General features: G+C 36.8%; 1 protein-coding gene across 7 annotated transcripts in view; it reads right to left on the bottom strand.

Moving 5' to 3' along the window:
• The window catches only part of EVI5 (ecotropic viral integration site 5), a 70,203-nt gene that overhangs the window by 36,061 nt on the left and 7,924 nt on the right, over positions 1 to 26,218 (bottom strand). For 2 of the 7 annotated variants that reach the window (XM_059854234.1, XM_059854233.1), the window contains exons 2-13: positions 22,863 to 23,092; positions 18,723 to 18,912; positions 15,524 to 15,748; positions 14,514 to 14,588; positions 13,725 to 13,850; positions 12,791 to 12,934; positions 11,697 to 11,786; positions 11,504 to 11,601; positions 10,060 to 10,120; positions 8,088 to 8,141; positions 5,749 to 5,781; positions 5,042 to 5,188 (exon numbers count right to left, since the gene is read on the bottom strand). In XM_059854234.1, coding sequence (XP_059710217.1) covers positions 5,042 to 5,188; positions 5,749 to 5,781; positions 8,088 to 8,141; positions 10,060 to 10,120; positions 11,504 to 11,601; positions 11,697 to 11,786; positions 12,791 to 12,934; positions 13,725 to 13,850; positions 14,514 to 14,588; positions 15,524 to 15,748; positions 18,723 to 18,912; positions 22,863 to 23,011 — 1,392 coding nt within the window. In that variant the 5' untranslated portion in view covers positions 23,012 to 23,092. Of the gene's footprint in view, positions 1 to 5,041; positions 5,189 to 5,748; positions 5,782 to 8,087; positions 8,142 to 10,059; positions 10,121 to 11,503; positions 11,602 to 11,696; positions 11,787 to 12,790; positions 12,935 to 13,724; positions 13,851 to 14,513; positions 14,589 to 15,523; positions 15,749 to 18,722; positions 18,913 to 22,862; positions 23,093 to 23,345; positions 23,458 to 26,218 lie in introns of those variants that run through there. The other 5 variants (XM_059854232.1, XM_059854235.1, XM_059854236.1 and 2 more) reach the window with 5 other exon arrangements.

Here is a 26,218-nt window from a genome sequence, read left to right on the forward strand (position 1 = left end):
TTTTTTTTGCTTTTATACTTCTGCATGCTAATTGAACCTTTTGTCAAGACTTACAGTACAATCCAAATTCAAAATGTACACCCGACTCTTAGTATTACTATATTTCTTGAATATATATGTGCCTACAGGAAGCTGTAATGAAGGGGATATGTACAAAGCATTAAAATGCAAAGGCAGCTCAGGCAGGCAGTTTTTAGTGTCACTGACACTGTCCACTTAAGCACTCGGCATACTGTGTGCACATCAACACACATGGAACACAGATACACTATGATCCTTGTACATTAATACTAATTTCTCCCTTATACAACACTACTTGAATTCATAGTATTTTCAACCCACACAGTGTTCTTGCCTCAGCAAGCAGTGGAGGCAGACCTAATTTGAGCATAAGGAGGAGGATGGTGGACAATGCTGCTTCATTTCTACAGTTGTTTCGCATCATGTAGCAACACAAGTACCATATGTAACACCATGCAGAGGCAGAGCAGAAGCAAGCACTCTTTTCTATTCCCTGGCTGTTTGTACAGGTTCATCCCCCAATACACAGAGCAACTCAGATGGACTCTACATTTCACGTTCCAGATTTCTGTCTGTGACACGTACGGAATAAGAGCAAATGCAGCATTCTCCAGGACATTGAGAGAAAACAGCAGATTTGAAGAACTGAATACATGCTGATTTTGCAATAATGTAAGTGTATTCCATAAAAATCTAATTGATGTTTATCAAATAATAAGTAATGGAGAATGTAAGAAAAGTTGTTAATCCAGTTTCAAGCATGAGCCATGACTTCTTTAAATCTGTCTTTGGATTTTGCCTGCCTAAGGAATACGTTAAGAATACTTATTTACTTAGCCACAACAAACTCTAAGTCAAGTCTTGATATACAAAAAACCCCAGCCAAGATCAAAACAGGCTGAAGAAATCAAGATTCACAAATTAGAAGGTGTGCATTTTGCTACCTAGTAAAACAAAGCACATTTTCAATAATTTAGTATATAAAAGTAACACAAGTTATAGTTAAAACAGCATTTGAAAACTACTTTTAAATTGACTGCAGGAAGAATATCTGCTTTTATATATTTGCCTTAATCCCTAGAATTTCTGACAAAAGCCACAATGCAAATACAGACTTTCAGGCACCAAACATTTTAACCACAGTAACACTTTCTTGCCTACGTTGAAGAGACATAAGTAATATAAAGGACTAAAACTGTAGTTCTACTGCCATTTAATTCTAAAAGAAACAAGTCCTTGCTGGGCTCCATACAACTGGATTTATTTTCACCCAACTTTTCTTAAACATAACCATACCAATTATTATTTTGGCTGATGACAGATGTAATTACACAATGTTTCTCCAGTACACTATACTGAAGAGCCCTTAACAGATGATTCAGCAGCACCCAGCTAACTTTATTTATACATTTGAGCATTAACTGTAGTACTTCCCTAAATACAGTATTCTTATTTTCTGCTTTTTTGTTGCAAATCAGAACACAGTATTAGGAAAGTATACTGTAAAATAAAGTGAAGCCTTTCATAAAGTTGCATCACTCATTTTCAAGCATATATTCCCAATATCAATTACTATGTTCTTAATTATTAGTCATTTTCGCATGAGTTCCTGAAAAGAAACCATGCATTATGAAGTTGCTGTAACAATAACCAAATACATCTCTATAAATTACCTTGTAAAATGCATATGCTTCCATCTGAATGCTTAGTCAATTAAAATTCTATCTTCACATAATATAGCTGAAGAGCCTATTTAAAAATAAGATGTGAACTAATTTTAGCTTGATTAGCCTCCAATTTATCAGATTCAATTTTAAAGCATTCAGATTGATGAACTGGGTAATCATAGACAATTACAGTGTCACAGGGAAAGACAAGATTTGCATTCTGGAGGTGTTTACATCCAGCAAGAAGCTACCCCTTTCATTTAGAAAAGAAGGGGGAAAAGAACAGAAAATAAAACCTTCAGCACATAATTATCAGGAGTAAGTTACAACAGGCTGATTACCCCTTCCCCTAACTCCTTAAATACCCTTGCTTTTAGCATGCCTCAAAAGAAAACTGTATTTTGTTCAAGTCAGGCAAAACTTCCTCTATGCAGTTCTCGATTTACCAGCAGTACGAGGAAGAAGCCACCTCCCTCTTAATCACTTGGTAGCACACCATGACTTGCCTTTGGCAAGCTTCCACATTTAAAGGCCAGACAAGCCAAAGAGAGGTTAGTATCATTTGTTAGTATAATGATTACCTCTTTAAGTAGACTCCACACTTCATTATGAAGTCTTTTTGGTTCAACTAAAAACTCCCTATAAATAGTTTAGCACAGGAAAAAATAAACTTGTATGTAATTTGGGCTTCTGGTGTTGGGCTTCAATCAAAAGAATATTCTTCTACACACCTCTGTATTCAGAAGTGCTGCAGGGGAGAATTTCTTCAGACACAAATCCAGTAAGTATTAAAAATACTTACCCTTAAGCCATCCAACTTATGCTATCCAACCTCACAGAACAGGGAATGAACCCTTGATAATACTCAAATACAAATGAGTAGCCTTTTTACAAAGGCTATGTTAACCTTCTTAGAAATACTATTGTTTTGATTTTTTTTTGCTACCAACAAAACAGTGGGTTTTTAAAATCCCACAGTGCTGTTCAGAAGAGGCAGTTGCAAGTACCTTTAGGCAGTTCTTTCCATACATTTCTATTCAGAGAATCATATCCAAATATTACAGTTGTTCATCATGCCAAAACAGACAATTCAATACTGAAAAAGGTGTAGATGATAAAATATATACAATAGATGCTGTATCTTTAAAAAAGTACAGAAACTATGCAGTGATTTACAGCTTTACAATGCAATCATTTTTGCTGACAATAAACAAAGGTGAAATAATTAGAGAAGAAAACATTAAAACAGATACAAGACAATACTGAAAAGGAGTACTGCCAAGAACAAAGCTACTGGCACTAGCAAGTGGCAAAAAATTAGCAAGTGTACAGTAAAACGCCAAAATTCCAATAAATCCATGCATTCCCACCAGGTGGCGCCCGAAACGCACGCAGCTGCTTATATTTGTTGCTCCCACTCCCATGCTTGGAAACAGTTAAAGCCTGTTCGATTACAGCCTTACTGACGCAGCAGGATCTCGCAAACGCTCCTCACTTAAACCATTTTAACTCTTTCACCACATTGTCTAATTCTGATGAGTCTCAAAGCCATACTGCTATTCCTTGCACGTCTGAATAAGCCAGCACAAATCTGTCTATAACCATATGGTTTTACAGTCTCAGTTCCACACACAGACAACTTCCTATAGCCATGTTTACGTTTAAGTGGAGGAAAACAATGCTGCAAGCACGGAAAGGAGGAAGCGTGCTCGTAATTTAATTTACTCTCCTCTCCACTCCTGCAGTACTTATCCAGCTGTCTGCACCCAGAGCTCCAACCCAGCCAAATTTACAACCCACAGTTATCTAAGGTTTTGCTCAGGATCAGTTCCCACACCTAGGCAACCTGTCAGGCCCCCCCATCATTGATACCCAGTCAGGTCCACAGCATAAAGGCATTAAAGGTCATATTCCCACCAATTGACAAATAAATACAGTATCTCAGTCTTCTTCTCATAACTTTTCACTGTATACAGGTCATTAACATGGATGTCTCTGAAAAATACATTCCAAAGGAATGGAAGCTGGATATCCAAAAGTCTATAAATGCTTCTCATTGTACTTCATTTGAAAGATTATAATTTATCTAAAAATGTTGGAAAGTATTACTAGACCATCCCATCTTAATCATAATTTCTTCATATTTTTCCTCCTAAAGAAATTGTTTAAGTTCTATAAAAAGCAGTATTTCACATGAGAGAGTAATAGCTCATTAATCTCTTCTTACAGCTATTCCAAAAAACGTATCTTCTTACACTGAAAAGCATTAAACATACATAATAAAATAGTTCTAGAATGTTGCATTTAAGTTGTGACTTCTTTTCAGTCTAACAATAAATCTCATCTTTACCTTCCAATATGAGACACAGGTACTTCTAGAGCTTTGGCAGAAGACATGTAAAACAAACTGCCATACTGACATTAAGAAACCTGGGAAGGAGCTGCAATATACTTAGTTCTAGTAAGTCGTATTTCATACACCTGAAATTCCCAAGACTCCAGACAAGTACTTGGATACCACTTACTTAAAACAATATGAAGCCATTCACATCAACACTAGTAGTGCACAGTTTATTCAGCAAGTGAAGATGCTAAAATGCTTCCCCCTATCCCCCAAAGAGAAGATACTGAGCATTTCAAGTGTCTTAGGGAAAGTAACTTCACTATTACAGCAACAGTCAGAAGTTTTGAACATTTCACTACCTAAAACAGAGTGCACACAAATACAGCACTATAAAAGGCTACTAAAATTTATTTTCCTGCTCCACATGCCCATAAACCCATACCTGTTAATCAAGTTTTGTAGTTGCAAAATCAGGGATGATACTCTTCTACTTCAGCAAGCAGTCAATTTTAGCATACTCAGAAAAAACCAATTACGGGTACCCAGAAGAAACACCAACATGAAAGAAATTACTTAAATTATACACTAGGTAAGGGCACTGTGACTCAATCCTCAAATTTGAGTATTCGAGTGACACAACTTGCAACAACTAGATTCTTAGCATTAAGAGCTATGAGAGGTTGTATGTGTGCTTTTTCTTAGCATTTCTTTTGTGGTGGAAGGGTTTTGGGTTGGTTTGTAGGGTTTTTTGCTCGGTGTGTTTCATTGTGGGTATGCTGTTTAGTTTTTTTAATTAACTCATTAACTTACACCTATCCAGGGTTATGAATCTCATCTATCAGTAGAACAGAGCAAAATTTCATTTAATCCAATTTGTGTAATTTTAAGAATGCAAATCACAGTGAACAGGGGTTTAAAAGACAGCACAGAGACCATGTCATGTAATGATGAGGAAAAATAAACACATGTGAGGGGAAAAAATGAGATGATGTGCTGCCAGGCTCCTTACCCATTGCTGCTGTTGCTGGAGCTCCCTGATGGTATTCTCAGCTTGCTCCAGCTTAGTATTGGCCTCATCACTCTGCTGTTTGATGGTGGCCAGCTCCCGTTTTATGAGGTAGTTTTCCTCAGCCTCCTGGGCCCTTGTCACTTGTCCCTTAGGACATAATTTATTTTTTTAGGCACTTGATGACAAATCCAAGGAAAACTGCCTTTGTGATGCTTAGCTGCTTATTTTATCAGATTGGTTTTGCAAACAGCACAGAGTACAATTGGTAGAAATTTTAGGACAAGTAGTACTAAACAGCTGCTTTAGTACTTTATTACAAAGTTCAGCATCCATCTAGCAAGCACAGCTTTGCACTTGCATTCAATAAAATTTCTTTCATGCATTATTACTCAGTTGTACATGCACAGATTGAGGCTCACAATATTCAATTTCATTGTTAATACAGTGTCATAGAATCCATTTGCCACAGGAATTTGTACAAAAATTACAATAGGTTAGGAAAATTACTATAACGTGCAGGTATTGGGTTTATATATTTTTAGTAAACAAAATTAAACAAGTTTCTAGCAAGATGTATTAGCTCTGTATTTATTCCAAATCAGCAAAGCAGGGATAGAATACAGCATGCAAATATGCATGCATTAAAGCAGTTGGGTTTTTTTATGAGTAGGAAGAGAGTCATACAGTAAAAGACTAAAAGACTATACCTGTATCAATCTATCTGCCAAGGAAGCACTTTCCTACAAAGGAAAAATTCAGACAGGAATGAGGAAAAGGGAAACCAAAATACAAGGGACTGATAAATAGTGACAAAAAAGACTAAGAGCTGATAGAAAGAAAATGCCCAAATTCTACCCATTTTTAGTAAAAACTCTTTTTACAAACTTAACAACTCTTCATATAAATGAAGGCAACTCTGTCCAAAGATCCCAGGAAGCAGCCTTTTCTGCAACGGATTTAACACAGTCCATCTGTGATACAAAAAGGTTTCAAAGCCAGATTTCTGTAACATTTAAAATTCACCTACAGGAGACTGGTTGTTTTTGTTTGAGTGGCTTGCTCCTGAATTAATCAATGTTACCAAAGCATTATCTGATAGGATGGAACAGATAGCTGCAAGACACCATCTACAGTCCCCCCACAACATGAAACAAAGGCATAATTTGAGCACTGAGAAACTCCACTAAGCACTGAGGCACTCATGCAGAACTACAGCTTCCACTAAGATGAAGCAGAGCAGTTAAAGGGTACAAACTGACAGACAAGTAGGAAATGTCAACTATGACAGCTAATGTTCTGTTTTACTGAACTCTTGCACTAACACACTCAGCAGTTCATAGTCTCTTTTCTTGCCAAAGTTGTGCAAAAAAATTTCACTTTAGCACACTGATAAACCCGACCGCCCTGCAGTTGCATTTAATTAATCCCTACTTTATCACCCCTGAAACCAATCAATTGTTTTGAACATTCTACAACAGAGAAATACATCTATTCACAGACCTTCTTTGTCCTTGAAGCTTTTATTAAAACTGAAGTTCAAACTAGTAGATAAGAGCTATTTCTTAGAAGTTCAGGTACACTAAGGAAACCACAACTAAATCAGATGGGTTTGAATAAAGGAAAAATGTTTTTAAAGTGTAAGTTTCCAACAGAAGAATTTAATGTATTTTTCACACTTTATGATATTCTTCGAATGCTGCAATGACAATGATCTTCAGGAATTCTTAATAATATTTTCCAATTTTGAATTGTTTTGATTCCAATCAGATTGGGATAATCTGAAGGTGAATTCTGAAATTGTAAGCACAGAATTTGCAAAAGCACTAGCATGTGGCAGTTCATCCTGGACTTTAGAATTAAAAAAAGAAAATATTTCAAACCTCTGCAAGTATAAACAGGGGTATTAACTATTACATATTTACCAAGGTCATTGAAATGAATCACTACAGCTTCAAGCTTCTTAAAGAGAACCTACTCTCTTCCATTCATTTTATAAATGTCCAATACTAGAAATAAAAATGTTCATAAAATTGTATTGTTGGTCACAACTTTCACTATGTGCCCTTATTATGCATCTTTTCCAAACTAAATTCTGAAACCAGTTAATTAGAATTTGACACAGACCAACTTCTTTTCAAAAAATTGCATTGGGGTTTAACATCCTAAGTGTGATGTCTTTCAATTATGTCACTCTTAATTGAAACATTACCATTTTCTTCCCTGTGAAACATGAACAACTGTTTGCAACTCATAAGATCATTCAATTCCATTTGCTGAAAGATGGTCCCTGTTGGTGCTTAAGATGGGCAGGAATGCTCTCATTCCTGAGCCTCTAGAGCAGCTAAGATGCAATTTGCCACAGGAAGTTGATACCAGGATACAGTAGAGGCCACTGGAGAATAGTTGGAAACGTATCCACAGCAGAACTCATGCAAACTTTTGAAGTTCCAGTTAGTTACAAAAAAACCTAACAAAACTCTACTCCAGACTAAACACACGAGAAATAAGTCTTTGGATATTCTCCCCACCAGGTACCCAAAATTGCCACAAAACCTCAAAACCACATAGAACGAATGAATGGCAGTGTTCCTGTTCTCAATATAAATGCTGCAACATCTCTTGGTCATTGGAAGGTCTGTCATTTTGCTCCAACATAAAAACATCAAGCAAACTCCAGATTTTCAAAACTGAGGATTCTCTCACAATGACCTTTTTTTCCAAACAAACAGTCCACTATTTCATGGAGTCTTCTGGACTTTGAACATATGCTTCTAATTCAGAACGAAAACAGTACAACATAAGCTGAGTATGTCAAAATGTTTGATTTTATAATCACTTAGACATAGACATAACCTTACATATTTAAAGCATTGACCTTAATTGCTCGGTGATAGCCATGTTATTTGGCTAAGCACTGCTAGTTAACACCAGGAGATTATCAGGAAAACAGTAAACTATAATTCTGAGATTCCCATTTCATATAATGAAGTTGCCATCAATAAAATCTAAATTAACAGAGATTAAATCTAATCCCCAACATACTTACTTTTTCTAGCGTTTCAATGCGCTGTTTTAGGAGTCTATTTTCAGTTCTTAACCTCTGGAAGGTAAACAGTTCACAAATCCATTTCTCAAGTTATGAATTGAAAGTCTGATAAAAGCAAAGCAAACTACCAACATTTTTATCTCATCACATCCATGAAAATCAATATAAATACAAAAATAAATTGTGACCTTCTTAACCTTTCATATTATGCACTAGCTCAAAATATGAGTTTGAACAGCTTGCTACAGCAAAAACAAGAACACATCTCATGTTATGTGAAACCATCTATGTTGCATTTGCTGAAAGCTGTATGTCTGCAGGGGAACCATGGGGCTTAACCCACACCAGAGTGGACAGCCTCCCTTTCATAAACAGGGTCAAAGTCTTCATGGTTAAGGGACATGACAGCCCACTCCCTGCAGTAGGACAGGCTAATGAGGCAGCTCCAAGGTTTCCTTCCCTTTCCTCACAAGAATTTACATTAATCTGTAAGGTTATACAGAGAATTACCTCAAATGTGCCAGAAGTAAGAAAGAATTGTACTGAACTCTATACTTTACAAGGGCACTTCCTGTAAATTTTAGCAGTCAGCATTCAAACAGAAGAGATCCATATCCCTCAGAAGAGAGGACTGGATATCAGTTCAGCAAATGCTTTATTCTGCCAGCCTAAAAGGCAAACTCAAAATATGATTCTATCTCCCCTAAAATAGTCTCTTCTGCTAAGAAGCTCTGCTAAGTCAGAAATTATTTACGTATGTCCCAAAGCAGGGCCTAGAAACAGATAGCTTTGCATTGTTTGGTTGGGGTTTTTTTGGTTGCTTTTTGTTGGGGTGAGCTTCATGGTTTTCGTTTTGGGGAGGTTTTTTGCTTTCTCCCTTTTTGGGGGGGAATGGTGGCAAGAAGCAAGAAAGGATTTGAAATGAGTTAATATACTAGAATCTAAAGTTACAGTTGTCTTTCATATGGTATTACTCTGTCCTGCTCTGCAGAGAGCTGTCATTTGAGCCCTGCAAACCTGATTTCAGCTGCTGTTACAGCAGATACTCCTGCTGCTAACTGCCTCACTGCCTGGTACAATAACAAACTGCCTGAAAAGACTCCTAATACCTTTAGTTTCCCAGGTGCATCTCACAGCCATTTTTCTGAAGAACTGATGCCTCAAAACCTGATATTGAAAGGCAAAATGACTAGCAGTGGACAGGAAGAAGGAAGGCTGTTCCTAACTCTCTCACCCAGGTTTTATATAATATACTTGCACATAATTTCTCCCACTGTCTTTTCTCATAGAACTGGCTAAAACCACAAGGAAGAAAATCCAGATCAAACAACATGCTGTGAAAAAAAAAGTGAAATAGGAAAAAAAGACATCAAAAGCCTATTTATGTCACAAAAGCAAAAAGATGCAGTGATTAGGTACATACAGGAAGTAGGTCAGTTAGTAAAAAGGGAAAAATAAACTCCACTGGCAGCTTGGTTTTTTTCCCTCCAGTTTGTATTAACTGCAAAAGCGCCAAAAGAAAAAGTGACTGCAGACAGAAGATGCCACAATTTGAGTCCAATGCATAAGAAAAATCAAGATATTAAAATCAAAGACAAACCACTCAAGTGCACTCTATGAAGTCTATCTTAACATGTGTCATACAAACCTCCTGTGTGGAGCACCTACATCTAAACCAGCATATTTGGAACCTCTGATAAATGAGGGCATCTATTATTAAGCTTTTGTCAGCAGGAAATACTAAAAAAATAAGTACAGACGGTCCCCAAAGATTTTTTTTTTTAATGTCCACCAGAAGTCTCAATAATTTCACTGTAAGTGTCCTCTATGAACAGACATCCCAAATATAAATGCTGAAAGAAAAGAATTCAGGGGCCTTAATTATGTCCTGCTACATGCAGAGATCAAACATGTAATCCCCCCATCTAGGAATTAAATTTATTCATAAATATATTTGTTGAGGGCTCCTTACTTTAATTTCAACTTGTTCTTCCATTTCTTTTGTCTTTATTGTAGTGTATTCTTTTTCTAGCCTAAAAATTAGAAATAGTAAGTTATGGTCAGAAACATTGCGGATAATTTACTTCTTGGTGTAATACCTAACAAATAACAGTAGAACAGAGATACAGATTATTGATATTTCCTCTCAAATACACTCCAGTAAATGCTTAGGCAAGACCTTAAATTTAAACACAGGTTTCAGTACATATGAGCTGACTGAACCAGCACTCTGAAGTGCAGGAGCTTGCTTGGATACATTACAGTGGCAGCAATTTGGAGCTACTCTGTAATAACCCCTTCATGTAATATAGTCATCAATTCACTAGATTCAGCCAAAAGAAATCAGAGCTTGGAAAGCCTGGAAGACAAAGATGCAAAGAAATCTGAGAAAAATACCTTAAATATAAACCAATTTTAGCCTTTCCCCAGCAAACCAAATGAAAAGAAAAACCCACAAGCTGAGATAGCAATGCCTCTACAGAAGGCAGATCAGGAAGTTCAGACTTGAAATGGTGGATTTTCAACTGCATACACTTGTACTGGTTTGCAAAGAAAATATTTTTCCTGAAAGCTTTGTTGTTACTTCTTTTTTTAGAGAAGATTGCTCACTCTACTGATCATAGGCTGCTGACAGAAAAAAAGAAAAAAAGAAAAAGATTGACAAATTCAGTTTGGAAGACCCTGGGCACAACCTGCAGTGCAGCAATGAACATAGGATACTTTACAACCGACGGGTGACCCAACAAACTCAACTCTGGCAAATCACACTATCTGCAGCTTGCTAATCAAAACAAAATTTACCAAAGGCAGAAGAGACATGCAACTAACCTTAACAACAACAACAAGTAGCAGTATTCTCAAGATTTCAAACCCCAAATTAAAGTTGTTTTACTGTTGTCAGTGTTACTGCAAAGTTTTATCAACTGATATTTTAACTAGCACTAATTTTGACTATAAATGCACTCTTTAGCACCATGGTTATTCTTCCAGTTCCTGAGAACTAAAATCTTCAGAATTTAGGCCAGATCACAAAAGTTTCATGTCCGTTCACCCTGAAAAAAACAAAAACAATCTCCCCTCCCACCAGAAAACCACCCCCTACCCAACGTTCCTATTCAGTTCCTTTTTACAGAAGTGCTGTAATTCCCCATAACTTGCAGTTTCTTCAAATGCTTTTTTAGTTATTTTTGTAAATGAGATATAGCTTTATTATATTTAAGAAAAATAGCAAATACTACTTTAGAATCTTTTTGTTTTCAGACAGAACTGCAGTTTTAACTGTTCATAAAGTATAAAATCCCCAAAAAATGTAAAGATGGAAAATTCAGAATGAAACACCAAATAACAATTTTTAAGGGTAAACAAACAGTAACTCAGCAACAGTATAATCTATTTTCTCAAAATGTAATACCTACTTTTTCATTTTTTTTGCATTGTATTTGACTTGGTAAGATGCTTGGATTAATTTGTCTGGACCACTGTCAAACTGATGTGGAATGACCTTTTGAAAGTGCTAAAAGCAATCAGAGCACAAGATTACATATAATTAACAGCTGCAAGGAAATAAACACACTACTATCTCTTAAAATTATTATAACCATAGCTTACCTGTAACATTCCTTCCATGTCAAGTTGCAGTAATTCTGCCTGGTTCATCTGAAGTAATGCTAAACCTACTCGAAATACTATCTCTAAACCCTGAGAAGAGAAGTCAAAAAATATCCAACAATCATTCATGCCATTGTCAATAGCACAGAGCTTCTCTACTATTTACTAACATTGGAAATCTCACCCAAGTAAGCACAAGTAAAAGGGCTACTGAAAAGATCTCTCAACAAATTACTTCTGTGTTTCTTTTTTTGTTCCAAGGACAAGCAATCTGGCTATTTGTCCTGATGCCAGACATCTCTCACAGAGAAGTTAGTGATGAGGCAAAATCTCAAGTGACAGGAATTCTCTAGGTCAGCTCTATCAACCATTTAAAGTATATCTAAGTAGAAAAATCCCCAGTACCTCTCAAAAAAGCTATTTTAATTTCAGACACAGTACAATGCACTTAAACTACTGGGGGGGGGAAGTCTCACTATATACTCCATCTTGGACTTTCTTGAGGGCAAGCTGAAAGGATCCACCTTTGACTTACTGCTTTCTAAAAGCTGACTGAAGGCAAGCATAAGCTATGATTTGTTACTAGTTACAATTGTGCAAAGCTCTAATCCTAAACACAGCATAGGTGTCTTTGTGATGACACTGAATAATTCCCAAAACTTCTTTGGCCCCCATCATCATCTGGTCAATAAAAAGAACCAACATTCCCCCTTCTTGGCTTGCATATCCCCAATGAACTTCAACTTTGGCCTGAAAGCAGCATTAGCTTCCACTGCAAACTCTCCATAATACTGAGGAATGGATATCCCTGCTGCATGCAATGCTAGTGCACTGCACCCAGAAAGAACAGATTTGGGAACACTTCAACAGGCTTAGACAAAGCTACACACAATACCAACATTCAGTGACTTAGCTCTCTTCCTTGACAAACTGCACACACAGACACCTTCCCTTAAAATAATCTGATCAGTATAAGAAATAAAAAGCAAGATTATGAGATTCGTCCATCATGAGGGGATTTATACCACTACCTAGATAACTGCTTTCAACAGCTACTCTTGAAATATAACATATGACTACTCTTTAGTAGTTACCTCAGACATAAAGATATCAAATATTCTCGTTGCAATTGGTAGTGGAAAAGTTGTAAGGAATATAGTTAAAAACCATGACGATGCATACATAGAAGTGTGAAAACTCTGAGACTGAAAGTGCACATAAAGCTCTGGAAGATGTTCCTGGAAAAGAAAAGGAATAAAATACACAAGTATGTTAAGCTACAAGCTTCTGCTTGTAGTTTTAGTGCAGATGTGTTTTTGACAAATTTTGAATATAAGAAAGTAATTGATACTTAGTACAGATAGGAGCTGTACTAGCAACAGGACTAGGAAAGATATGACTCATCTTTATTAACCATGCAACTGAAGTCCCAACACAGAATATCCTACAGAATGTCTACCCTGGAAAGCAGATAACAAAAACACTTCCTGATCCTAAGGGGAAGTCAAGCTTGTAAATCCCTGAATAATAACTAGAACAGGCTACTAAAAAGAGCTGAAAAATCTAAGGCTATGTGATATCTCACCCTTGACCACCATGTTAGAAACTGGATCACAAAAGAGAAACCTATTTTTCTCCATCAGCCTGACCAAGAAGAACCTGCATTTCAAATCTGAAAACAATTTCAATTCTAGATATGAGGGTCCCTCCCAATCTTCACCTTTTAAGATACTATAAATTGACTATGAAGATTTTCAGTGTCTTCAATCCAAACAGTATTAAATATTCCTCTGTTTAAACTGCAGCAACACAAATCCTCATGCTTCAGTGTTTGAGGCCAGTCACTGTCTGCCAAAGGTTAAAAAAAATTGCTCTCAGAGCCACATGCATTTAGTTGCGAAGTTCTGAAACCAGCTGTTGTCAAGAGTGCAGCCTGTTAGCCAACAGACATGCCTGCTCTTGAGCTGTAACTCCCAAGTTCCTTACTAATAGTTACCGAAGAGCAAGTTTGATAGATTTTGTATGTACCTGGATCATGCATTCAAACTGGTACATACAAAGGCCCAGTTCAGCCATGCTTGGTTTAAAGAGTTCTCGCAGTCTGTAATCTTGCATTAATTTAACAAACACACAGAATGCCTCTTCTTCCGGCATCTATATCAAAAACAAAAAAGCACAGTAAAAACTCTGAACAAACATAATGATATATCAGAGTAAGTGCCTTGGAGGATTTAGGGTGGGGCTTTTGTGTGTGCGTGCATGTGCACACAGCGGAGTTTTTTTCTTGGTTGCTGGTTTGTTTTGTTTAGGGGATTTGCAGCCAATTACTCCAATTAATTTTGTATATATTAAATTCTAGCAAATAATTTCTAAACTGAAATGGAGGTCTGTAAGTTTCTTACGATATAGCCTACTTTGTCACAAACCAAAAACCAATAATACAAAGGAAGCTTTAAGATAATCAAGTCAACTGCGTAGTTTCATTTGACCTCTGAGGAGATTCCATGTAATAGAAGAGAAATAAGAAGTTTGTTTATTTTTGAAATATCACTCACCAAAATAGCTTTCAAGCCTGCAATCCTACCTTAGCTCTGAGAAACCAATACATTCTCCCAGTCCAATACAAGTATTTTGGCAAATAGAACGACACCAAGTAAATCTCATTTTATTTCCAGACTAAACAGCTGTCCTTGACACCTCCATTGTAACAAAATTATGAAGAAAAACCATTGCAAAAATTCCCAAAATAAACCATCACAATATATTATGCATTCTAGAATGGATTTTAAAGGTTCACGTATTTTTAAATATTTTTACCTGCATAAGCAGCAATCCAACTATAAAAGCGCTCCCTTGACAGTATCCAACCTCACGATCCACCAAAGAGTAAGCCTGGAAAATAAAGTTAAAACTCTCAACAATTAAAACCTCATTATCAATAAAAAAGTAATCATGGCTCATTCTGCTATCTTGTTAATAACTTACTCTCCCTCTTCCCAAATCCAACAAGGGCAGACATCCTACCCAGAAATTTTAGTCAGACATTCTAGTTTCTACCTGCTGCTACAAACTCTGCTCTCTGAGCACACACAAAGCTAAAACTAAGGCATACCTATCAAACACACAGGCAGTTTTCAACTACAGGAATTTGGTAAAAAAGAAGAGAGACCACTGGCATACAAAGCTCACAAACTACTACTTTTACAAGAGACAGACCAGACAATGAAACAAATTGTCTTCAGAAAAAATACGTGCAGCAGTTTTATTTACAGATGGATGAAACGTGGTGATGTCCATGCAGGTGGCATCTTTGTTTTAGAGTTATGGAAATTACTATGGTTTGGAAACCTGCCAACTTTTCCATTGAAACCATGTTCTATGGAAAAGTCTGACCTTCAAAGTTTAAGTGCAAACAACGCTACATTGGCATTTTCATTTTATGTTTGGGCACTGGAACAACTGCACATTACCTTGAACCTGCCACGTGCACTTCAGAAATACCTGCAAACTGAATACCAGTTCTGATTGCCAATGTTCTTGTCTCGGGCAATACTGTTTAATTCATGACACACTTCATTCCATTACACAATCAGCAGTAAGTATGTGGCTTTGTTTTATTGCCAACTTGGTTTTACCATGTGAGATATAAAAAACTTACAGGAATGCCATCAAAAGTAAAACAAGATTTGTTAAACCATCCCAGTCTCTATGGTTTAAAAAAAAAACTTATAACCCATGAAACTGGTGCAAGTTCTTTATATACAAGGCAATCCAAGCTGGTGCATGTTCTTGCTAATATATTCTCAAGGGCTGAAATACCAACTCACCTTCATTACGTTGAACAAGACCTCCTGCCCAAGGCTATCTTTTTCTTTGAAAAAATCATGCTCAGGGTATGTTCTAGCAATGTCCCTTCTTATTAATTTTTCACAAGGAGATGTCATTTTTAAAAGCTCTGAATACTGATCCTTAATTGGCATGCTTTGAGCACTGCATAAAAGTTGCCAAACAATTGCTCTGAAGTGATGAGGTATCCCTTTTCGAACCAGCTCCTAAGGCACAAAAAGACAATTCATATTTCCTGAAAATATTACAAAAAATAAACCTAGAGAAAAAACAACTTGAAATCAAGTTCCTCACAATTTCAGAAAAAAATTTACATCACGGCAAAACCTCCTCATACAGTTTATAACATCAAATTTAGTGTGATTATTAAGTTCACAAAAGTAAGCAGTCGCTGAATCATTTTTAGTGGCTAAATTAGCTACTGAAAGTAGGTCCTTATTCATGGCAAGCTATGTGACAAACAGAATATTCAAATAATTTTACACAAGAACTTCCATTAAACAGAACTTAATACAGTGATATCAATATTTCATGAAAGATTACTGAAGATAACACCTTCAATAATATCTGTAGTAACTGAGACCTAAGAAATCATGACTAAAAATTACTTCCAAGATAGGTAAATGACAAAACATAGAACTAACGGTAGCATAGTCAACTGCAACAAAAAAATTGCACAGTACAGCTATCATTTAACAAACATGAGAAGTTGTGTCCAGTTTTTCTGGTGTGCCAGTACTTCCAAGTTATTTTCTAAGAAAGTATTTAAATGCAGTTTCAGACACTGCACCAAGAAAACATTAAGTTTACACCTACTAAATTAACTAAATTTACTTTATCTTTTGAAAAAAATTTCTGCTAGGTACTATACAATTCAAACATGCCCAGATGAGTACAGCGAAGAACCTGTTACTTGTCCTTTAAGAAATCACAAGGACAAGTAGTCTTGATGTTTGATCTGAAAACTGAGAAAGAAGCATTATTCAGGAATTAAACAGACTCTTGGTGGTATGTTCTGGAACTAGAATCAGTCTGACCTAGAAAATTGTCTCATCAAGACTATTTCCTTTTTGTACCTTAAGAATTGTTATCAAGTATTCTGTCTCCTAAAGGCTAATTTCTTTCATTACTATTTATTCTGAAGCTAGAGTAACCTCCTATTCTGCAAAGCTTCCTCTTCCTGTTTGTTCCACATATTTCTCCTACTTCTCTAATATTACAATTAATTAATGCAACACTGATAACTTTCAAAGACACTCTGCCTTTCAAGCTTTGTTTTTCTTAAGCTTAAACTCTGCTGCAGGAGTTTTACAACACTGACCTCCATTTTTGATCATCCCTAAGTTCTCAATCCATCCTTCTACAGAACCACCATAGTAATGCCACTCCAACTATTTCTCCTGTCTACAACACCAATGTGTTTTTCCTAAAAGATTCCCAATCCAAGACAAGAACCTTAATACATCAGCTTTACACAACTGTATCTCCCTATCCTTTGTCAACACAACTGGACTACACACCAGTCATCTAAAGCCTCAAGGGTACTAATAAAGCAAGAAACTTCTTGGTAATGCCTCATTAATGTACCTGCTTGATAGAATAATAGTGTTAACCCCTCCAACTTTCCTACAAGGAACAGTAGGAAACACATCTACTGGACATGCCATGTGAACTGAACAGCAGGACTTGAGTCATCCTTCAGAAGTGCTCCATAAACAAGAAGCAAGTTCTGAAGTGGATTGAGAGATGTAAAGGATGGAACACATCATCTTTGGAGGAAGGCTTAGACACTTATGCCTAAAACCTAAAAAACTTACCAGATTTCTAATAACCTAAGACCAGCTGTTACAGCCAGGACAAAAAGACACCTATGCTGCTACCTATTTACCTACTGGCACAATCAGGGAATAGGAGTGGATGTTCTGATATTCCATCATAAATGCAGACTCACAGCTAAGGTTGACTTTCAACAAAAAAAAATACTGAGAATTATTTAACAGCAAAGGAAAACGTGGCTGGTTTTCAATATATTAGTCAGCAATACAATTAAATATTCCCTGAAAGTTAGTCAAATACTCCTCAAATTGTACTTGGCCAGCTGTAAAAAACAAGTGACACTTTTGACACTTGAAAATGTTCAAACAAATTCTCACTAACCAGATCTTATTACCACCTCACTTTTCCTTTTCTTGCCAGATCCCCGTGGCCTTCTTTTCATGACCTTTTGGAACACCTTTCCAGAAACTGCTTTCCCTATGCATGCAGGAAATCTTTAGTTCATTTTCTTCCCTTGTTTCCTCTCTCAAATCATGTTCTCTCTTCACAACCGCTCCAACAAAAGATACTTTACTTTAGCCCATTGTTCTGCCTTCCCACAACCTATTCATAGACACACATTTCAAACTGTTCAAAAGACCCTGACACATTTGTATTCTGCACATAAAACTACAGACTACAACCAATAAAGAACCAAAGCAGAACAGACTTGCCTGCTAACAAAAAAATCCCACGCTGTTCTGCTTGCTGCCACTGAAACATGAATATGTTCAAATGCACTAAATGCTTTTTGGTTTGAATTTAAAGTGTAATTGAACCCCACTTCTGTACATGACCACAACTAACCCAGACTGGACACACTGGACAAAGTTCATCCAATACATCCAGAATTTAGAAACTGTGTGTTCTTCTGCCTAAGGTCATCTCTGGGGTCAACATACTTGGCAAGCACAAAAACCTAAACTCATCGTAGCCTTTGAGTAGAATTATCAGCTCCCCTATTAAGAATGCTTTAAAGAGAGCTGCTCATTATATAGCAGCATAGCATACACATACGTAATCAGAGCATCAAGCTATCAGATGCCCTTCTGTTGATTTTCAGTAATTCCATTTTTGGAAAGATGAAGCTAATCATCCTTGCACTCATGGAAATCTCTCAGCAGAAGTAAACTGAAAGCTTTAGTATTCAAGATTCAGTAAATGCATCTGGTTTTCAGCAGGAGACATTTGCTGGGTGACAGCACATAGGAAAGTTACAAAGGAAGCATTAAGGCTGAGGGATGGAAAGATTCAACTGGAAGTTTGTCTTACATTTTAATTTTAAAAGAATAAGCCCATCACAAAGATAAAACAGTATCATTTATATCACATTAAAAATAAATCCAAAAACCAGTTTCCAACAACCTTAACTTGCTTTTCTTTCTTTTTCCGTACATCTTCCCATTCATTCACAATCCGCCCCCACAGGATCCACGAGTCTTCTTCAAGATGGCTGAGATTGCTAGAAGCTGATGAACTAGATACAAGAGAAGATCCACTATTTCTTCTTGACCCATTTACTGATCGTAAGGATTTGCTATCTGTTTCCAAAAGTCTGCAAAGAAAGCACACAAAAACCAAATTCAAGTTCTTCTAATCAAAGGGTCGCACTATTAATTGTTTTCTTGACAAAGAACACACCCAGAGGCTCAGTGAAACTGTTTCACCAGCATTCATTTGGACTAAATGTGAAAAGAACTGTTCAATGTTACTGCTTTCTCTTGAGATCTCAAGTAAATCTGCAGATAGAACAGTTCACACTGCAGCATTTTAAGAAACAGATAAAAATGTCACCCACAGCTGTCATGCATCAGCCTGACAAAGAAAACCTAAGGAAGTTAAATATCTTCAATGATAACATCAAATGTCACAGAACTTAAAAAACAGTGATTTAAAAGACAAAAAAAATTAGCCTCCTCTAAGTCTACCTGATTACACTTTTTGAAAATTGACAGAATAAATAAAGACAGAACAACTAAAACCTCTGAAGCAATTTTAAAACAACTGACGCTTGCTGACAACTGTGCACAAATCAACACAGTGTTTTATAAATGCAGGGGAGAAATCCCAGACCTGCAGACCAAGGACAAGGCAACACAAGTGACTAGCAGAGCTAATGAATGTGCAATTAAAGTGAGGAGCTCAAACGTGAGAACCTCTGGGGCTGCCCAGCAGCAAAGTACAAATAAAGATGGGTTAAGTGCTAGACAAGTTCCTGAGGAGACCTCCCTGTGAGCTGGTTGCTGTGGCCATGGACTAGGCAAAAAGGCAATGCTTTGTTTATCCTCAACTAATATCAAGCCTCATAAGCATAGGAAATTTTTTGGACCATGTGTTAGTAAGAGCAAGAATTCAGACTAACTTGGAAGTGTTTCACTATACCATGAGTTCCATTTGTGCTTTAACTTCTAAGAATCCAACATCAGTATATCAGAGCCACGTGGCTGAATAATTTCTCATAAATTAGTACAAAAGTTAATCCCCCAGCATTTCAGAAAGGTCAGATTATGTTTTAGATATTTAACAAATTATAGCCCAAGGCATATTGTATCTGAGACGGTACAGAAATTTCAGAAATACCTAATATTTAATAATACAGAAATACCTACAATATTTAAGCTCTCTGCTACAATGAAGTTATTTATATTAGCTTTCCCTGTTCCCAGCTTTCACCTACTGGTGTTTATGAAAGCAAGGGAAAAAGTAATTTAACTCATGAAGATAAACAGCACAGTTTCTGCAGGAGTATTTTGTTTGGAAGAGAGTTAAATGGTAAAAAAAAAAAGAAACAAAAGAGCATTTTCAAGACAAAATTTCATTTGGGATTTTATTTTTTAAAAAATTCAAATAATTTACCATTTATTAATGGAATGCATAACATTTAGTTTTAAAGAAAATACTTTAAAAATCCACTTCAGATGCTTAGAAACCTGGCTTATACTGGTCCATAATGAAAAATTAGTTTGAAACTCTTTCTCTCAATCCCAGACAATGCCTCAAAACCAAATTCAAAGTAACCACAGAGGAAAAAACACAGAATAAACATTAAGATTATAAAAACAAGGTTCTAATGGGACACTTCCAGTTTTCACAGGTTTTTGTAAAAGTTATACTAAGTTTTGGTAATTAGACCTTACCTGGATAAACTCATTGTCCTTAGATTTGAAAACAGGAAGTTCTGTTCACAGTAAGTCGCAAGCTCTGTGACATTTAGTCACTGTTTTCTTTCATTTAAAACTTTATAAATGATTTACTAATGCCAAACTGTTCTACCAGGACTCTGGACTGAGCTTCCTCTTTATTCTGTGGGGACTTTCAGTATAATTAGATTACAGAATGCTACAAGACATAGCTTGAAACAATTTGAGTTCTTCCCTTTTCTTAACTGTTACCTAATTCATATTCTCCTTCTGTCATAAAAGCTTACAAAAAACCCAAAACCTTTACAAACATCCACAGCAGCAGTTCTTCCAGCAAGCAGAAAGAATGGTTCCCTGTGAACAGAGTACAATTGTCAACAAAGTGCCACTGTGCTAAACTGCAGATGCAAACTGTTCTGAAACTACAGTGCAGCCAGCACAAGAGCATCGAATTTCAGTATTAAAGGGCACTATCTCACCAGCAAGGATACACTTGATAGGGCAGGCTCTAAATAGAATTCACACACAAGACTAGTGTGGGACTAACATGTCTGGCTAAAAGGAAATAAAACCAGACAAGACTGGCTAGTTTACTTACTAAATGAAGAAAGCTGACTTGAGGCAGAAAGCCCAAACTCACGTTCTTCTTTCAACAAGCCAGGCAGTCTGACTGAAGGCCTTAATGAGATGGGCTCAAGATGTAAAGACATTACACTCCAACATAGATAAGCAGTCCAAAGAACAGTTTGCTTTTCAAATACAAGTTAGTTGCTTTGTCCTGAACAGACTAGAAAGACTCAGATTAAATGCAAATTAGCTTTCTAAAAAAGCGCTGTTTAACTATTTTTCTGCTTCTTTTGATAATTTTTCATTTGCACAGCAAAAATTAAATGGAGTTCATCTTTGAAGACAAGGAAGAGTGTACAAGGTGGTTCTAGAAGCTTCCTTCTATTGTCAAAATCTAGAGAGATGTATCAAATTCCCTTAAAATTGTGGTGCTATCAGGATGCAGAATGCAGACATAGGAGAAGACATGCCTGGTGACACACAGGCATTGCCTCTCCTCCCCCCAGTTACTCGCTTCCTCCACTCAATGCTACTACCCTCAGAAGTGACTCAGCAGAGAAAAAACAAACAAATAAACAAACCAACTAAAACAAAACCCCAAACCAAACAACCCCTCCCAACCAAGAATAATATTTTTTAAAAAACCAAAAAACACACACAAAAAGAACACAACCAAAGAAAACCACATAAAAATCCACGAAAAAGCAACCCCCCTCCCCAAACCAACCAACCAAAAAAAAACCAAAAGCAAAAAACCTTCAAAGAAATCCAACTCAATCGAATAGAGTACCTCAACTGCCTCAGTGCAAAGGCCAGCACTCTCATAGAAGCTGGAAGAGAAGCTAGTTTGAGCTAAATTATCAAACCTTCACTTCACTACAGCTCAGGGATATCCATCTCCAGTAGGTAACAAAGCCCTGCAGCTAACTGCCAAGTCTAAAAATCTACTTGGAGATCAAGTTGTTAACAGCCAATGTCTCAAAAAATATTGAAACATACTTGTCAAATATAACCAGATTTTGCAAAAGGACAGATGACTTAGGAGTCCTGCCTCAAAAGTGCAAATGAGTACGGCTTCTAGAAATTCAGCCTTAAGAAATTATACAATCCAATTTCATTTCTTAGTGATCTTGTGAATTTGCATCACTGTGCACATCAAGAGCAACTGATCCACCTGAAAGTTGCATCTTCAGTTGTACATGGTGCAGATAAATAGGCACATGAAAAGACTACCATGAAAACTGTTACTATACATAAAAAGGCAAGATGAACAGACAAAAATCTCATTAGGAATTTATTTTAAGTAAGACATTATGCAAGAGGCACAACCAGTGTAACAGCAAGAAGGTAGCTGAACACAGTTCTATCTCTCTACATAGCAGGTTATGTAGCTGAAACAAGAACTGGATAAAAGTGGGGAAAAAAAAGAACTGAGAAATATTCAAGATTTCAAGAAATTAATAGAAATTATAGTTATGATCTAAGAAGGTAAGAAGGTTATACACGTCTCATCCCTGGGATACTCTAAATTGGATACTAAAAATCATAGTGTAATTCCTTACTGTCAGAGGCAGCTATAAACACTCCTGTAAAACCAGTAGAGAAAAACACCTTCTAGAGTTTCACAAAAACATAACTTGTAAAAACACAAATTCTTAAACCTTTGGGCTTTCAAACTGAAGTGCAGTGCCATGAAATTTTTAACTAATTCCCCTTTAACACCCTCTATGCTACAATTGCAATAAACCAATTTTAGTCTCATTACTGTACTTCGAAGAGCAAAAAGTTTTCCATTCACCTGTTCTGTTCCTCAAGTTTAGCAAGTAATTCCAAGTCGTCTGGGCTCAGCTGTGTTGGTGAGGATGGTGACAGGGCGGGTGTGGACAGAGTGGTGGAGGGGGATGTGGTGTGGAGGGAGGCAGATGGGCTCGCCACCTGGCTGGCCATTTGACTGACGGTGTGCGATACCGTGTTCTTCACCCATGAGAGAGTGGAGCTCAGCTTGCCTGCAACCTTGTCTGTCGCCACCTGCATCGACACAAAGAACGGGATGCAAAAGTTGTCCTTTTCAAACTCCTTTTTTCCAGCAAACCTGCTGCATCCAACAAAGGAAAAAATATACAATAGGCACAAAGCAACACTGAGATTATATTTCTCCAGGACCCCAAGGCTGTCAGAAGTAACACAAGCATCACCAGCAATACAGTATTATAGAGGTAACATGCAAGTCTGTTGCTATTCCACAAAGACAAACCCCAAGAAACTCCTCATGTATACTCACAGAGCTCATCTCTGCAGTACAGAAATACCACAGGATCCAGGATCAGCTCCGACTTTCCATTATAAAAATAAATAGAAATAAAAGCTTATTTTAAAACATCTTTATAAACTAAAATAATGGCACAGAAACTGTAGAAATATAGATATAGAAACAATCAACTACTTTACTGATAGACACTGAAGCAGAATATCAGTGTAACCCCCCAGACCACCCACTGCTCACCTTCACTTATCCCTATAGTGCCAGGACAAGGAGCAGGGGCACCACATTTCTGATGTACACCAAAGCAAAGCATTCCTTAGCATTGCCAGTGTGCAGAAGTCACCAAGAATCTATGCCCATAAATCTACAACAGCTGAAAGTCTCACAGTAAGGCATCACACTGCTGCCTCTTTTCTTTCCTCACTTTCTCTTCAGGTCACTTCTACACCAAATGTCCTTGATCCCCAGTCCCACTGCCAGTGCCTGGACAGACCCCAGGGTTTTGGGGGAAAAGCAAGAGGTGCTGCTAGAGTCAGGGAATCAGTGTGCCTAGGAAAGCAAAGGTTAACTGGTGCTGATCATTATCTGCTGCTACTTCTTGACCAGTGCAATGGACAGAACAGCAGCTGTTGGAGGCATCTTCCAGTGAACCCCTCACTAGAGCGCTGAAGAGGAACTTCTGAAGTGGTGTTGCTGGTAACTATTTATTTTGAACTTTGCTGATTTCCTCAAAACACTGAATTACTCAATGCCACAAAGAATTCTGCAGTACAGCCTATAAATAATTACTAAGATTCTAAAGACACTGAGCTACAGGGAAGACAAAATCCCTTCCCAAGATCCTCCAATAGAATCTAATTAAATCAAAATATCAACTGAAATAAAAAACTCCATCTCATCACACTGTGCATTTATCTGAAGTACAATATATAGACTTAATGACTGATTGCTGAAACAGAAGCTTTTATTTGGATACAATGCTACAAAGAACTCTCTTGTCAATCAAATCCAGCAGTATTTTATTTTCACTTCATATCAAAAAGAAGACACACTGAATGCCTTCAGAAAACAAGCAGAACAACACAGACCAAACCCAAAAAAGTGGTAATCAACCTTCCCACTTATTCTTCAACAACAACATGACACCTAAGAGCTCTCCTAGAAGAAATTTCCGATTTCCATATGCTTAGCATTCATTCTGAAAACGGTTATCAAATTTTGCTGGAAGTCTTCAGAGGTAGGGATGCAAACCACAGGTGGGGATAGTAAAATACCAACTTAAGCATCAGAAAGGTTCCAGTTGGTTCTTGTCACTGTTGAACAGCAAAAGTCAGGTATAGAAAAAGAAGAAAAAAGGAAAAAGAAAAAAAGCCCCACAACAACCCAAACCAGAAAGATCCCAACACATATCTTTTAAATATAATCTTGGAAAAAAATGCTTCCAACACTAGCATTTGACACCATCTTCTATAAAAGAAAAGAATGAAAATTACTAGAGGTTTCAAAACTCTAAGTTTAAAACATGCATTAATATTTCACTCAGTCTATATCCTTTATTCACTATTGCTATGAAAGGATAAATTACTGCTGTTTCACTTTGAATAAAATCACATTATAATGAAGGTAACCCATACATCTCACTTAAGACTGATTATTTTCTCAAAGGCTTTAAACTGCTTAAAATATCACAAGTAATTCCAAAAATAAATGCTGGCAGAACCAGGGCCAATCTCAACACAGTAGAAATGACTGCCATACACAGCAGGCTTTAGGAGTCACCCCTCTAAGAATCTTAGGTGTAAGGATTAGAAAAGCAATGATTTTGAGTAATACCCTATGTGGTGCAAACAGGAAAAAAAACCCCATACATTCAATTTTTATCTAAGTAAAATAACTGGAAAGACTTAAGGCATGAAACAAAATTCAAGGTCAATCTGGCCTATAAATGATGAGGTTTATACTGTACAGTAAAACAGCTGAAGGGGGTGGTGTAGGGACGGAAAGCAAGAATCTTCCTAACATTCATTCACCAACAAATCACATGGCATTAAAATTAACTCAAGTGTGAAGAAGCCAAATATGTGAAGAATATAAAAAAAATATGGCCAAGTCAAAACAATGTGCCTAACAATACTGTTTCTCAGGGCAGCTCAGAGGTGCATTAGAATGTATCAGAGAATTAGTACCCCAAAACTATTTCTAGCCAGCTATCTGAAAATATTGACAAACAGAGCAGGCAAAGTGCACAACTACCAAAAGCAAATGTTTGAAGATCAAAAGGCTCACAGTGAAATTTGCATCAAAAACACATGCAGAATTTTTTGGGGGAAAAAGAGTTATGGTAGTCACCTAGGGCCAAGCTAAATTAAGAAAAACACAATTCTGATCAGACAGCTAACTAGTCACGCCTACATCCTTTTTGCCAGGCTTTTCCAGGTTTCCTAAATATCTAAAGCCAGCTCTCTTAACTTGTCAGCATCAGCAAAGACTCCTGAACCAAGACATGAAGGTATTTAGCTAGGTGTTCATCATCCATTTCCCTAAATAGGATACAGTAACAGGATTTTTCATATTTCATCATTTTGCCTATCTTAATTTCAAAATTTACAACAGTGGCAGAAGATTTCATGGAGCTAATCTTTGAAAAGTGATTTAAGACCTTCTAGAAAACTGAAATTTGAAAATGAGAAAACCTTGGGCTTTATCCCAAGAAACCTGACCTGAACAAATGCATACTTCATTAATAAAGAAGATTCTACATTTTTTTATATCTATGGCTCTATTAAACTCCCTCCAGAATCCAATATGTATCAGAACATTAATAGTAACATAAGTCATATGCACAGTTTTTAGTGTTTCTTTCCTCTGTGTGGTTTTACTCTAATCTGAGA

Source organism: Haemorhous mexicanus, chromosome 9 (assembly GCF_027477595.1).
Source record: "Haemorhous mexicanus isolate bHaeMex1 chromosome 9, bHaeMex1.pri, whole genome shotgun sequence".
NCBI lineage: Eukaryota > Metazoa > Chordata > Aves > Passeriformes > Fringillidae > Haemorhous > Haemorhous mexicanus.